Source organism: Rattus rattus, chromosome 15 (genome assembly GCF_011064425.1).
Source record: "Rattus rattus isolate New Zealand chromosome 15, Rrattus_CSIRO_v1, whole genome shotgun sequence".
NCBI lineage: Eukaryota > Metazoa > Chordata > Mammalia > Rodentia > Muridae > Rattus > Rattus rattus.
Genome location: NC_046168.1, coordinates 40,156,778 through 40,173,104, shown reverse-complemented (window position 1 = coordinate 40,173,104; position 16,327 = coordinate 40,156,778). Strand labels below are relative to the sequence as shown.

Below are 16,327 nucleotides of genomic sequence, written 5' to 3'. Positions count from 1 at the left end.
GGAATGGTGCCTGAAGCAAGAGTCAACATATGACAGACAGTAAGGACCTCAGTTGAAAGGGAAGTTCACATTCACTCTTGTCCTCTACGGCCAGGTCTCCAGGTCATTGAGTGTTAGCAAATAAAATAACAAGACTGAGGAGAAAGCTGTTTGCTGAGACCCAAGCTCTTCAGAGACTCAGACAGGATGTGACTGAGGTGAACCTGACATCATGGGGTTTGGTCCCTAAGCTTTCTGCCATGAATCTCCAGGGCACCATGACAGTATGCTAGTCTTTGTATTTTTCCACGGAAGTAGGAGAAGCCACAGTAGGGCTGTAGCCAGTCTATCTGTAACTGAGGGACATAATGTTCAGTTGGCACATACCCATATGGTTTACCCCCAGAGGTGTCCAAAATAGAACTGTAAGTTTTCAATTAGAAAGAAGAGGAAACATTTGAGAAAAGAGAAAACAAAGACATTCTTCAGACTGGCTCACCCTTTGGTGACAGATGAAAGCAACAGACTATTCTCAACGAAGCCATCCCGGCTTTCCAAAGACTAACATTCCATGTTTATGCTTGTTCCTCACTTGCTTATAAGAGGTTTATGATTCAATGTGACAAAAATTATTTTGAGGTTGAAAGTTACAGGGATCAGTTTTTTTATTTTAGGGTTTACAAGAACCCTAAGATGCAGTAGGAAGCAGTGTGTGTGTGTGTGTGTGTGTATGTGTGTGTGTGTGTGTGTGTGTATGTGTGTGTGTGTGTGTATGTGTGTGTGTGTGTGTGTGCCTGTATATTTTCTTCCATTGATCTAAGACAAAAAGTGAATAATTTCCCCCCAAAATGTATTTCAGAGCCCTGATAGCAACTCAAATGGAACCAACATTTGCCAGGCATGTTTTCCCCTGTTTTGATGAGCCAGCTCTAAAGGCAACTTTTAATATTACAATTATCCACCATCCTGGGTATGTGGCTCTTTCCAATATGCCACAGCTAGGTAAGTAATGCTTCCTGTCATTGTATAAACACGAAAACGTTAGCTTCCATGCCAGCTTCTCTAAGCAGTGTGTTAGCAGCCTTCATCTATTGTAACTATGGAGACAAGTATTGACCCTTACACTTAGAGAACATAAATCCCTATTCTTTCTGTGTGGAAAGCTGAGGGCATGACATTGCATCTACACACTGACACTTTTGCCTGCCCATCAATTACTGCTCCTACCACGGGTCCTTGTTAATAAGGGGCTGGTGCCCTTCATCTGAACTGAGACACCAATGTGTTCTATTTACTTTGGGTGACTTTCTTATATTAACCATGTTGGTTTCTAACTTTTAAAAATCCAGAGATATTATATAGAAATCAAGCCCTATGTTTCCATGGTAACTCTTATACTCCATTAACACTGGACGTGTAGCACTTACATGACTTTAATAAATGAAAGCTGAGAAGGGGTAGCTGCTTGCAGACTGGGACTCAGACACCATAAACACCTCAGTCTTGCTCTTACTATACACTATCCCGTAACACATCAGCTGACTGGCCCTCAGCAACATCTGAGTTTGTAATTTCAGCTTTAGGCTCCAGGTCACTGCTGCTGCTGCTGCTGACCCCTCTGAACCCTGATAAAGTGGAATTGCAGTTTCTGATTCACTCTGGACTCAGACAGCTCTAGATGAAGTTCTGTGAGAAGCATTTTCCACTAGAAAATAGAAGTAGGTGGAAAGAGAGGATGTAGATTGAATACTCATGGGTTGGACATTCAGTTAAGCTCTCAAAACTCAGGATGCTGATTCCAGCTAAGATCCTGTCCCTGTATCCTTCAATTGTACTTTATTTATTTAAAAATATTATAATTATTATCAAATTATTATAACATTTATGGGACAAAGTGTGGTGATTTGGTTTATATGTATGGTAGGTAATGATAATATTGCAGTAGTTATCATTACAATAGAAAATACTTGAAAATTGATGTGGGGACTTGGGAGATGGCCCAGTGAGTAAATGCTTGCCGTGCAAGAATGAGAATTTGAGTTTGATCTCCGGCACTGATACGGAGGACTGCAACTGTAATCTCATTGTTGGGGAAGCAGACACAGGGGGTTCCCAGGGGCTTGCTGAACCGGGGAACTCCAGGTTTAATGAAAAGACAAGATGAAGAACATCTGAGTAAGATGCTCAGTGTTGACTTCTGTAAATGTGTGCATTTAACGTGTAAATGCTTTTAAATAGTATGAGAATTTTTCCTATTTTGTGTCATAGTGTGATTATTTCAGGGCAATTAACATTTTTATCTCTTTATTGCTAACTTTGTGTTTGGATCCTGGGATGATGATGGTTCACAGTGACCTGATGGAGTGCTGATGGCTTAGAGAGGAAACTCAATCTACTAGACTATAGGGAATAACTAGGAAGGAATGGCTTAGACAACTGTTTTGGTAAATTATTACTAGGTTGCATATAATCTAGGTTTACAGTGATTTGACTAAAATATCCCCCCAGGTCAGTCTGACAGAATCGATGTGAATGGGAGCAGATGGACTGTCACTTCGTTCCACACCACACCCCGCATGCCAACGTACTTAGTTGCACTTGTTGTATGTGACTTCGACTATGTCAGCAGAACCGAGAAAGGCAAGGAGGTGAGTAGAGAAGACCCTGCAGATAAGGAACAAGGTTATAGCTACATGTTGTTTGCCTAGTGTACCTCATAACTATAACCAACTGTCATGTCTTGCTTCTCCCTGCCAAGTCCTATGGGAAATGTGGCTTTGCAGAATGTGATATAACAAGTTGGGTGTTGTAGCATACTCTTGTAATCTCAGCCAGCACCTGAGAGACAAAGGGTCATGAATTTGAGGCCAACCTGGGCTACATAGTGAGATTCTGTTTCCTCCCTTTTCACTAAACTAAAAGAAAAAAGTGTGTGTGTATGTGTGTGTGTAAGGGTAAGACATACATTTTCCTGCTAGTAACGGTTTCTATGGAAACACAGTCTTTAAGGCAGATTCAAAGCACCCACTTCCAGTTCCCCTGTTGCTGCTTTCTTAGACTGAAGGACTGAACAGAGTGGCTGAACTAGCCCTGAGTGATATGTTGCATGCTGGGTCAGATTTGGAATGTTTAGCGACCAGGATGGGCCCGAGACTGACCAATAAAAGCAGACATTAGCCCTAGCCAGGTACAACTGTAGTCACTGGAATGGCGTGTGCAGTTTCATCATCATCCCTATTTGGGAGCAAGGCCCACAGGGTGTCTCACAGCTCTGGGTATATAATACTTCCCCAGAGTCATGTCAAGGGAAGTGAGCAGACTTTGTCCTTAAGTTTGTAGTTTCCGTCTAGTTGTATTCTCATGACAGTATAGTATCATGGTTGTCATGACAGTGTTTTCCATACTTGCTTACTCCCTACTAGGAGAATGTAGCTGTAACTAAGGTCAACGCCTTATGCCTGGTTCTTTCTGATTTTCTTGGCTTCGCTGGGTGAGAAAGATCAAGCTGTGCAGCTAAGCACCCCTCGGGCTGGCCTGATATCTTCCAGGCACATACCATTGACATATGGAGACAAGACAACTGGTGGTGAGCCAAGCTTATCGTTGGGGGAGAAACAGCCAAAGTACTACTCCAGTACTCCAGTCTAATGGATCACGAATACAGTATTGGCTGCAAAGAACAGCTTATCATCTTCTTGAGCTGCTGGCTCCAAGCCCTGTTTCTCTTGCTGAATAATTACTAGGAGATCCTTGACACTCACAGATGTAACACTGGCCCCATATGAAACCATGCCATAGATCAGTGAATCTGCGTAGGCATGATCTAGAAGCACGATTTGAGCCTACCGAGAAGAAGCAGACCCCTCCTTTCTCACAACTAATGAGAGACCCAAGGTGGTCCCTCACACCCACTCCAAATAGTCTGCAATCCTCTTCTCTATTAGCAATTCTTGTGAAAAGATGAAATCAGTCCATTCCCAAATGCCTATTATCAAGAATGCCTGTTGCCATAGAAACAGGAAAAGAACAAGAGAAAGTAATGCTGTTGGCCAGAAAATGAGATTTTGAGTTGAGTTCATCAGTGGAATGCTGTGCTTGGCCATGGCTAGGCACTACAAAGTGAGTCAATCTACTGTGTGTTGTGAGGTAAACAAAATGCAAGCTTGGAATAGCATCCAGCTTATCCCCAAATTACCCATTCAGTAAGAGGGCGTGGTTCTATGATGCATGAGAATAAACGGAGGATGCACTACAGGGTTGGAAATGGCTAACTTGGTAGACTTGGGCAGTATGGTTACATGCACAACATTGCTGTCTGATCTCTAGTGCTACCATGTCCAGTGAGGACTATTAGAACTCACAGGCGGGAAGGTGTGATTTTCAAGGAACATTACTGCTACATCCAAAATGGTCCCAATTGGCCAGTGTTTCTTGCCCCCTTATAGGGAATACACTCCCCAACACACACACACACACACACACACACACACACACACACACACACACACACACACACACACACATACTGCAATATGAAATTTCTGTCATTTGTCTTGCTTTGGGCATGCAGAATAGTCATTTGTGGGAGGAGATTCATAAACTGGAAGTTTTATGAGCATGGAAGGAATCATTGACGATATTATTTTGCAAAAGACTACAGTTCAAACAGCACTACCTCCATTCAGCTGAGTGGCTTCCCAACTTTGGCCTCAGAAGCTGTAAATCTAGTGAAAAGGCAGATCCAAGGCCTGAAGCCATTTCTTTTCTCTCTACTAAATAGGGCCTCTGTAGCACGGGGGATGAAGAAATCAGTGAGGGAATCCAGGCCAGTGCCTCAAAAACAGGTGGCTGTATTTTGTGAATAAGGAATGTTCCCAAACTCTCACATAATTAAAAATTCACATAATTCAAGACAAACTTTCCAGCAGAAATGAAAGCATAGTGAGATGAATCTGTTCCTGGAAAGCATGTGCCTGTATTGTGCTGTATTATTTTTTTACTACTACTATTATTAATTATTATCACTATTATGACTAATTATTATTTTGTTAGCCTTTTGGATAACAATCTGCAGAGAGTGCTTTTTTAAGTTAATAGAATTCACATGAGGATAGACTTTGCCATTCCCAAATCTTTTGACCTAAGGAGTTTCATTTTTGTGCATCTTCCTTAATATCAGCACTGACAGTTCTTAATTCTATTAAACTTTGCTCACAGGGAAATGTTGTAGATCACACAGTGCTTCTGCATCTCTATAGCTCTGTGGGTTGGAACAGGAGCAAAGTCGGGAAAGCCACATGGGTACATTCTCCAGTGCTAGACAACAGCCTGTTCCCCTGGAAAGGACCTTAAATGGCAGAGGTGCCTTTTCCCAGCTAACTTGGTACTGTCATTGCAAAGGAGTGAGACTGTAATGCACTCACTTCAAAGGGTTTAAAATTATAAGACTCATATAGACTTTTAAAATGAGAGGACTTAATCATTATTGAAAACGACATAGGTTAAATAATATTGAATTTAAATTATTAAGCCATTACAATTTCCAAGATTTACATTTGGTCATACAGAATGCCATCACTCCTAACACTGTTCTATTTTGAATCACTGGAAAGTTTTTAAAATGAAAAGAAGGGTTCAAGATATTCTTTTACCTAGAATGCACAGGATCATTCAGAAATTGCAGAATGATACATTTTTAAAGATTACTTTTATTGCTTTTTATTATTTAATATTTTCATACAATATATTTTGTATGAAATAATCTTTCTCCACTCCCATTTAAAAATTTTCTCAGTCAGTGCCAATATCCTGTGGGAACAAAACCAATCCTTGGCTGGGAGCTGCCTCTATGGAGGTCTCTGGCCAGTACTGCTTCTACCTATCCTCAGACATGGGGAATAGCTTTAAAAACCTCTTCAAGGGCCGATTCGGCAAAATAGAAATGTGCGTTCCCACGGTGGGCCTGGATGCTACAGGAGGACAACAACTCTATACGAACTGAAGTTAGGCAACATCGTGACCACAACTCCTACTATTGATTTCAACGTGGAGACCGTTGAGTACAAGAACCTCAGCTTCGTTGTGTGGGATGCAGGAGGCCAGGACAAGGTCCACCACTTCTTCCAGAACACCCAAGGCTTGATCTTCAAAATGATGGCAAAGACAGAGAGTGTGTGGGCGTGAAGCCCGTAAAGATCTCACCGGGACGCTAGCTGAAGGTGAGCTCCAGGATGCCGTTGAGTTTGCCATCAAGTAGGAGCTCCCCAATGTCACAAATGCAGCCTAAATCACAGACTCTACACTACACTCGGGCCATCTGCACCACCAGAGGGGACTGGCTGCCCAATCAGCTCCGGAGCCAGAAGTGAACCTGCTGTCCAATCAGCTCCGGTGAACCAGGTCGCTCCCACCCTCTCACTTCCCCTTCTCTGCCCTCCGCTGTCCTCGCTCTGTGGTTGAGAGTGCCAGAAGCTGTCTTTATGGGTTGGTTACAGTGTGCAACGCACTATACTGGACATGTCCAGACACAGCCTGAAGCTAGGTTTTAATTTAATGTAAATAGTTTCTGTTTCCACTGAGGCTGTTTCTGGTGTTCTATGCAATTTTTTTTTAACTGTAAAACGGATTCAATTCACTGGCAGTACTGAGAAGAGATTTGGGTTATAGAGGCACTTGGCCTCCGGGAGCCATTGGGTTGTAGACTGATGTGCATGTCCCTTTGGTGGTTGTTTTTTAACCCAAACTCAGGACAAAATACAGGACAAGAACACCTGAACACACAGAACAGAGACTATGCCTAGTGTAAGTTTTGTAGTTACGGCCTAAATGGGAATGCTAGTCCTTCAGATCACCTGTTACCCTGTGGGAACGGCAGAGAAGGTGACAGACAAATCACGATCTGCTGTATGGTCACAGTAGAGTCCGGTAATTCCCCTGTCTTTAGGTCACCTGTATCCCATAGCATTGTGCCTGTACTTTGTGCTCACATGGTCAGGGAATATACTGGTGGTGTGCAGGACCCGGCCTGTACTTGGTGTATGACTGAGCCAGATGCGGGCTTGCATACCCAGTTTACTCTTAGATATGCTGGGAGGAGGCCTGGGTCTCACCGGCAAGAGTGCATGCAAGCCGGGAGGGTCGGGTCAGTCTAGAGCCACGTTCTGGAGAACCCCTATCTCCATGTGTGAAGTAGCTTCCTCCTTTAGCCTGCAAGAGTCCGAGTTGCTATCGAAAGACGACTTCTACTTTTTTCTTTTGTATTTTGAAACACTAAAGAAGCTGAAGCTGTTACGTTTATCTTGGGAAATCTCAGAACTGGTTTTATTTGGCATCGTGGAGCCTCTTACCGTTTTTTAATGCCCCATTAGTAATCAGTTATACTTCATTTTAGTTATCATTTTGACAAGCACTGTGGTTAAAGCTATTAGAATAAAGTCTCAACTATTTAAAAACATTTCCCAGCCACTTTCTCATCTTTTGAGAGCTCTCTAATTCTATACCCCATTTTAAAATTGAGTCATTTGTTTTCTTGATGCTCAGTTTACTAAGTTCTTTGTATATTTTAGATACCAGCCCTGTGTCAGATGTATAATTGGCAAACGTTCTTCCTATTCTGTAGGCTGCTGCTTTGCTAGACAATAGAATGATTGCTTTCTATACAGAAACTTTTGAGCATCATGGGTTCCATTTATTAATTGTTAATATCTATGTTATCAGTGTCCTGTTCAGAAATCTCTTCTTGTGCCAAGAAGTTCAAGCCCTTCCTTATTTTGTTTTCAATGGGATTCATAGTATCTTGTCTGTGTTGATATTCTTTTTTTAATTGCATTTTAATTTACATTTTAAATGTTATACCATTTCCTGGTTTCCCCTCCAGAAATCCGCTATCTCCCCCTGCTTCTATGAGGGTGATACCCACCCACCCACTCCCTCCAACCTCCATGTCCTGACATCCCCCACACTGGGACATGGAGCCTTGGCAGGACCAATGGCCTTTCCTCCCATTGATGTCTGTTAGGGCCATCCTCTGCTACATATGCCGATGGAGCCATGGGTTCATTCCTGGGATATTCTCTTGGGATAATGGTTTCATTCCTGGGAGCTCTGGGGGTTCTGGTTGGTTGATATTGTGTTCTTCTTATGGGGTTGCAAACCCCTTCTGCTACCCCAGTTGTTTGTTATGTTGATATTCTTGTTCCATTTGAAACTGTGTTTTGTGCAGGGTGACAGACAGGAACCTACTTTCTTTCTTCTACATACAGCTTCCCGTTTGACCAGCCATTATAGATTTTCAAAGTAAAAGTTGATGTTACATACTCCTGGGGTGGGGTGGTCAGTTAATGCTTTGTCTTCTGGGATTTTCTCAGTGTGTATATGAGCTTAGACATTATAAGCACTGTCTTGGCTGCTTTTCTTTCACTGTAACTAAACATTATAACTGATAGAACAGCTGGGCGTTCACATCTTCATCCATAAGCAGGCAGCAAAGACAGAACACTGGGAATGCTGCCAGTCTGTTGAAACATCAGATCCCACCCCACAGTGACACACCTCAATTAGACAGACCTAATTCCTCCCAAACAGTTCTACCAGTTGGGGACCAAATATTCAAATATATGAGACTATGGGGGGCATTCTCCAACCACCACAGGCACATAGCTTCTTCTGAAGCTATAAGGCTTCAGTTCAACAGTAGCAGCTCAGAATGGACAGGGTGACTCTTTTTAAAATCCCAATATTGCTCTACATAATTATTGCTTGTTTAACTTAGATACGCGTCTGGGCCCGGAAAGATGACATTGCAGATGGATATTTAGACTTTGCTGCAAACCACACAGGCCCCGTCTTCTCATTTCTGGAAGATTTGTTTAATATCAGTTATCCGCTTCCAAAAACAGGTGAGGCATTTAAAGAATCTCAATGCAAGATATTCTGTTTCACAGGCCCCAAGTTGAGATCACATGCTGCACTGATGAGCATTCGGGGGTGTATTGGAGCCATATAGCTTTTATTTTGGAGTTAGCCTCATGACCATTCACTATGGTGTTATATACCTTTCAAAACACAAAGATCTGTTTGTGCTTTCTCTGTCTGGAGCTATGTATCTTGTGGGTCTAGACCATTTGCATGACAGCTCCCTTGTGGGTGACCAGCTTCTCCTTCTCTAGACTGGGCTAAAAATGTTCTATAGTTCTTCTCTGTGGTGGTTCTGGTCAGTGCTAGTGTTTTCAGGCAGTGCGCTTATATGACTTATTCCAGGTTCCCCTAGTAAGATCTTAGGTAGAGTTGAGCTGTGACTCATTGAGCTAGTACTTGTTTCATCTGTAGAATTCCTCATAAAAAGTGGAATCATGTGTGTATATAATATGATCCTTGAAGACTTATGTAAAAACTTTATCTCTCATAGGTCTGGATGGTATGTCTATAAAGGCTCAATGTGGTTTTTCTTCTCTTTAAATTGTGTGTGTTGTGTAAATTTATTTCATTCTTTCAACATGTTTCTGAAATCCTGGGAACACCATGCTCTGCCTCTACAAGCAGATGGCAGAAGAAGGTAGGGAGAAAATATTTGTGCTGTGATGATCCACAGAGTCTCTCTGCTGCTCAAGCATTTTAGTTTGGGGGAACAAAAAGCAAAGGGCTGAGAAGCAGCCTAAGCCAGGTCAGACACCCCAATTTGCCTGTCACATAAGCGGCTGGAGACAGCAGCCTTGCAAAACAACTTCCCAGCTTTCCCATGCTGTAGGTGCCTAAGGTAGCTAGTTCTTGCTAGTATTAAAAAGACCCGCCACCATCATCAACAATGAAAACCTTTTATGCTCATTAGGTGAGGAGTCCAGAGTCACCCTTATTCTTGCATGGCATCCTGTCCATTCAAGGAGACAATTTATTCCCCTTTCCCCCAGCTACTTACTGCCACCCACTCTACTTTCCCCTGGTGTACATCACCAGCATCCTTTCCAGACAGTCTCTGGGTGGGGTCACCCTCTAACATGTCCTCCTCCTATGTGAAGCCAGGATCCTTGAATCTAACTGGTCATGTTAGAGCCCTCTTTGAAACTTCCCGGCAGCCTCCTATTGCCATGAGATATAGTCTGAATGCTGACCGTGTTTTTACAATGATGTACCAACCTAAGACAGAGGTAGGCAGTTCCCAACTAGCACAGTCTCTGTCCTCTCTTACATCCTCTGGGCTTTTCACACCATTTGCACTTTGTACTACTTGGGATGTTTTTAACTTAACCGGATGATTCTGCCTTTCCTATTTGTCACCTCAGACAAAAATAGACTTTGGTGGAAGGATTGATGAATAGTAAGAATAGTGATATATTTACACAGTAGAATTCTATACAGCAACAAAAGTGAAGCACCTTTTCTACAGTTTAAAACATAAATGTGACTTTATATGATGAAGCAAAATAGAATAAATAATCTTTCCAAAACAAATAGTAAATTCAAGATGTGATGGGAAGCAGGGCATAAAGTTGAAAATCTTCCCAGCCAGTTCTAAAGGGTTAAGTGTTAGACCCATGGTTACTTCTTTTGTTATTTTGAAACAATTAGTTAAATGTTTGTATAATACAGTGCTGCACCATGTGAGAATCAATGATGATAATTTGTTTTTTAAAACCTCGATGCCTTTGCTCCTAATGACTTTTATTTTTATGTTTTAAAAATAGTTATTAGGAGGGGGCTAGCAAGGTGGTTCAGTGGATAAATGTCTTGCTGCTTAGCCTGACAACCCAAGCTCAGCCTCGAGGATTCACAAAGTAGGAGAGAACTGACTCCCATGGGTTGTCTTCTGATCTTCGCATGCTTGATGCCATACACTCACTCCACCACCACCACCCCATCACCACCCCAGGGAGAGAGAGAGAGAGAGAGAGAGAGAGAGAGAGAGAGAGAGAGAGAGAGAGAGAGAGAGACAGAGAGAGATACAGAGAGAGAGATACACAGACAAGTACACACATGCAAACACACACACACACACACACACACACACACACACACACAAAAAGATGATTTCAGGAATTTAAAATTAGTCATCAGTATCTGTAAGAAATAGCTTCTTACAGCTCTCAGGGCCAGACTCCAAGTGTTGATAGAATCCATCTTTTGAGTAGAAGGTTTCCTGAGATAGTAAACAGGGTCAGTTAGCAGAGGGAATATTGGGTCAACAAAAGGAATCGAAGGAGTGTATGGGTTTGTGGTGGGGTGAGTGTGAGGAGGAACAGTTAAGAGGGATGGGCAATGTCACCTAAGGCTACTAAGTCTGGTGCATGTTCTGAGGTAAATGTCCCATGAAGGCAGGAAAGAACCAGGGCACAGTGGTGGGGCAATTCTTCACGGATTTACCTCATGTTGTCTACTTATTGTTGACTTCTGAGAACTTTCTAGATTTTGAGCCTGAGTCTGTTCTCACAAGAATTTGATCTTTCTATGATTTTCATATAGTCACAATAACCTATTTTATGACTTCTATCTTCAATGTCATGTTCTTAAAAAATATTTTCTCTTTACTCAGGTTACACCTTTTCTCTTTATTTTTCAGTAACCTGATGGTTTCACTTGGGCTTGATTTTTCCCTAAAACAATTCTATATTATATAAGATGATTTAATTTTTTTCCTACTTAAACCCACGTAGATATAATTGCCTTGCCTACTTTTGTCAACGGTGCAATGGAAAACTGGGGACTGTTGATATTTGACGCATCCTTGCTCCTGGAACTAGACGATGACCTGCCAGAGAAAAGAGCAATGATTCTGAGCATCCTCTCCCATGAGGTTGGGCACCAGGTGTGTGGTGAAATATTCTTATGTCACAGGGAGGTATTTTCCAACTGTTTTCCTCAAAGCAGCAGAACCCAGAAATACCAGCCGCACACCAAATTTGGGTGAGTAGGGGAGCATCTCTTGAAATGTATAACTGGGCCTAAAACGGGGGAGGGCCTATGTGGTGCTAGTCCAGCTGAGTCCAAGCCGTTGAGGTGTGGAGAAGGTATTTAATTTTATTCTGGGAAGAGGTTTGATGGATGCAGCCAGTGTGTTGGTGAGGAACAGATGAGGGCTCCAGTTGCATCCGCAGAAGCTGTAGATAGGACACACATTATCAGCTCTGTGGGCTTCTCATATTGTGATCATAAAAGTCTAGACATTTGACTTGATGGAGAATCTCGCATCTGCCTTTAAGTCTCTGTTCCATTAACACAAATATGCCACTCAAGAAATAATCTTAAGTATGACAGTGATATTTTCTTTAATTCGTGTGACTCCATACACTTTAAAGGACAAAATAACACCCTGATGACTCAGTCCACCGAAGCCCATGAGTTTGGATCAGTTCTTCCAAGTGTCGTTTCTTATTGTTACCTAAGTGACATTTTTAAAAACACACAAGGTGCTAACAGCTGCTGTAAGAATTTAGATACCAGGACATAGATTTACTGGTTTGGGGAGTAGTAATTTTCTTCCCAGAGGCATCCATATGTTTTGTTGCCTGGTTTACCTTGAATAGAAAGTTATCGCAGCTGCAACACATTGCAGAGCATACACTTGCTTGAGTGATATATACATGGTATGTATCAAATTACAATCTAAAACATAGCATCTACTTACGGCGAAGTCATAGTTATAGTGTAGGGTGCAGTTATAGCAGGGGTGAGAGCCTAGCTCCACTTCAGCTTCATTGAACTAAACACAGCTCGTGGGCAGGGCCAACAGTTTATAGGTTCAGCTAGCCAGCCTTGGGCTTAAATGCCAGCTTTAGAGCAAACACCAGAGGTGAGGCAGTCACTTCTGAGAAATGAATAAACGAATAGCTGATCATGTGAAAATAGCAAGGAATACTAGGGAGTCTGATTTTCAGGTTTTGTTATTGTTGGTGAACAACGCGTACCTCCTCTTGGCCTCGCGCCTCCTTCATGTGTATTTGCAATATGGATGACTTAAATTTCAGAAATATCTTCTTCTCCCTCACATCTCCAAAAGTGGTTTGGAAACCTGGTGACCATGAGTTGGTGGAACAATATCTGGCTCAATGAGGGCTTTGCATCATATTTTGAAGTTGGACTAATTAACTACTTCTATCCCAATGTTCCAAGGGTAAGTAATTTAAACACTTCCCCCCCTTTTTTCCCTCCATCTTTATTAAATTGGGTATTTCTTATTTACATTTCATTTGTTATTACCTTTCCCAGTTTCCAGGCCAACATTCACCTAACCCCACCCCCCTCCCCTTTTATATGGGTGTTCCCCTTCCCATTCTCCCCCCATTACAGCCCTCCCCCCAACAATCCTGTTCACTGGGGGTTCAGTCTTGGCAGGACCAAGGGCTTCCTCTTCCACTGGTGCTCTTTCTAGGCTATTCATTGCTACCTATGAGGTTGGAGCCCAGGGTCAGTCCATGCATAGTCTTTGGGTAGTGGCTTAGTCCCTGGAAGCTCTGGTTGGTTGTCATTTTTGTTCATACGGGGTCTCAAGCCCCTTCAAGCTCTTTCAGTCCTTTCTCTGATTCCTTCAGCGGGGGTCCAATTCTCAGTTCAGTGGTTTGCTGCTGGCATTTGCCAATGTATTTGCCTTATTCTGGCTGTGTCTCTCAGGACAGATCTACATCTGGCTCCTGTCAGTCTGCACTTCTTTGCTTCATCCATCTTATCTAGTTTGGTGGCTGTATATGTATGGGCCACATGCGGGACAGGCTCTGAATGGGTGTTCCTTCAGCCTCTGTTCTAAACTTTGCCTCCATATTCCTTCCCAAGGGTATTCCTGTTCCCCTTTTAAAGAAGGAATGAAGCATTCACATTTAGGTTATCCTTCTTGATGTTTCATGTGTTCTGTGCATTTAGGGTAATTCGAGCATTTGGGCTAATATCCACTTATCAATGATACATACCATATGTGTTTTTCTATGGCTGGGTTAACTCACTCAGGATGATATTTTCCAATTCTATCCATTTGCCTATGAATGTCATAATGTCATTGTTTTTGATAGCTGAGTAATATTCCATTGTGTAGATGTACCACATTTTCTGTATCCATTCCTCTGTTGAAGGACATCTGGTTTCTTTCCAGCTTCTGGTTATTATAAATAAGTCTGCTATGAACATAGTGGAGCATGTGTCTTTTTTATATGTTGGGACATCTTTTGGGTATATGCCCAAGAGAGGTATAGCTGGGTCCTCAGGTAGTTCAATGTCCAATTTTCTGAGGAACCTCCAGACTGATTTCCAGGATGGTTGTACCAGTCTGCAATCCCACCAACAACGGAGGAGTGTTCGTCTTTCTCCACATCCTCGCTAAGATTTGCTGTCACCTGAGTTTTTTATCTTAGCCATTCTCACTGGTGTGAGGTGAAATCTCAGGGTTGTTTTGATTTGCATTTCCCTTATGACTAAAGATGTTGGACATTTCTTTAGGTGCTTCTCAGCCATTCAGCATTCCTCAGCTGTGAATTCTTTGTTTAGCTCTGAACCCCATTTTTTAAAAGGGTTATTCGTCTCCCTGCTGTCTAACTTATTGAGTTCTTTGTATATTTTGGATATAAGGCCTCTATCTGTTGTAGGATTGGTAAAGATCTTTTCCCAATCTGTTGGTTGCTGTTTTGTCCTAACAACAGTGTCCTTTGCCTTACAGAAGCTTTGCAGTTTTATGAGATCCCATTTGTCGATCCTTGATCTTAGAGCACAAGCCATTAGTGTTTTGTTAAGGAAATTTTCTCCAGTGCCCATGTGTTCGAGATTCTTCCCCACTTTTTCTTCTATTAGTTTGAGTGTATCTGGTTTGATGTGGAGGTCCTTGATCCACTTGGACTTAAGCTTTGTACAGAGTGATAAGAATGGATCGATATGCATTCTTCTACATGTTGACCTCCAGTTGAACTAGCACCATTTGCTGAAAATGCTATCTTTTTTCCATTGGATGGTTTTGGCTCCTTTGTCAATAATCAAGTGACCATAGGTGTGTGGGTTCATTTCTGGGTTTTCAGTTCTATTCCACTGGTCTATCCGTCTGTCTCTGTACCAATACCATACAGTTTTTGTCACTATTGCTCTGTAATACTGCTTGAGTTCAGGGATAGTGATTCCCCCGGAAGTGCTTTTATTCTTGAGGATAGTTTTAGCTATCCTGGGTTTTTTGTTATTCCAAAAGAATTTGCAAATTGTTCTGTCTAACTCTATGAAGAATTTGGTTGGAATTTTGATGGGGATTGCATTGAATCTGTAGATCTCTTTTGGTAAAATGGACATTTTTACTATATTAATCCTGCCAATCCATGAGCGTGGGAGATCTTTCCATCTTCTGAGATCTTCTTCAATTTCTTTCTTCAGAGGCTTGAAGTTCTTATCATACAGATCTTTTACTTGCTTGGTTCATATCACGCCGAGGTATTTTATATTCTTTGGGACTATTATAAAGGGTGTCGTTTCCCTAATTTCTTTCTCGGCTTGTTTCTCTTTTGTGTAGAGGAAGGCTACTGATTTATTTGAGTTAATTTTATACCCAGCCACTTTGCTGAAGGTGTTTATCAGGTTTAGTAGTTCTCTGGTGGAACTTTTGGGATCACATAAGTATACGATCATATCATCTGCAAATAGTGATATTTTTGACTTCTTCCTTTCCAATCTGTATCCCCTTGATTTCCTTTTGTTGTCTGATTTCTCTGGCTAGAACTTCAAGAACTATGTTGAATAAGTAGGGAGAAAGTGGGCAGCCTTCTCTAGTCCTTGATTTTAGTGGGATTGCTTCAAGTTTCTCTTCATTTAGTTTAATGTTAGCTACTGGTTTGCTGTATATGGCTTTTACTATGTTCAGGTATGGGCCTTGAATTCCTATTCTTTCCAGGACTTTTACATGAAGGGGTGTTGAATTTTGTCAAATGCTTTCTCATCATCTAATGAAATGATCATGTGGTTTTATTCTTTCACTTTATTTATATAGTGATTATGTTGATGGTTTTCCATATATTAAACCATCCCTGCATGCCTGGGATGAAGCCGGCTTGATCATGTTAGATGATTGTTTTGGTGTGTTCTTGGATTCAGTTTGCCAGAATTTTATTGGGTATCTTTGCGTCGATATTCATAAGGGAAATTGGTCTGAAGTTCTCTTTCTTTGTTGGGTCTTTGTGTGGTTTAGGTATAAGAGTAATTGTGGCTTCATAGAAGGAATTCAGTAGTGCTCCATCTGTTTCAATTTTGTGGAATAGTTTGGATAGTATTAGTATGAGGTCTTCTATGGAGGTCTGATAGAATTCTGCACTGAACCCGTCTGGACTGGGGCTCCTTTTGCTTGAAAGACCTTTAATAACTGCTTCTATTTCTTTAGGAGTTATGGGGTTGTTTAAATGGT

At 41.8% G+C, this 16,327-nt stretch overlaps 1 protein-coding gene across 1 annotated transcript in view; it reads left to right on the top strand.

Annotated features, from left to right (window-relative positions):
• Positions 1-16,327, top strand: part of Lvrn (laeverin) — a 67,898-nt gene that overhangs the window by 13,799 nt on the left and 37,772 nt on the right. The window contains exons 2-6 of the mRNA XM_032885696.1: positions 839-981; positions 2,488-2,627; positions 8,750-8,876; positions 11,625-11,776; positions 12,968-13,081. Of these exons, the coding sequence (XP_032741587.1) occupies positions 839-981; positions 2,488-2,627; positions 8,750-8,876; positions 11,625-11,776; positions 12,968-13,081 (676 nt within the window). The remainder of the gene's footprint in view (positions 1-838; positions 982-2,487; positions 2,628-8,749; positions 8,877-11,624; positions 11,777-12,967; positions 13,082-16,327) is intronic.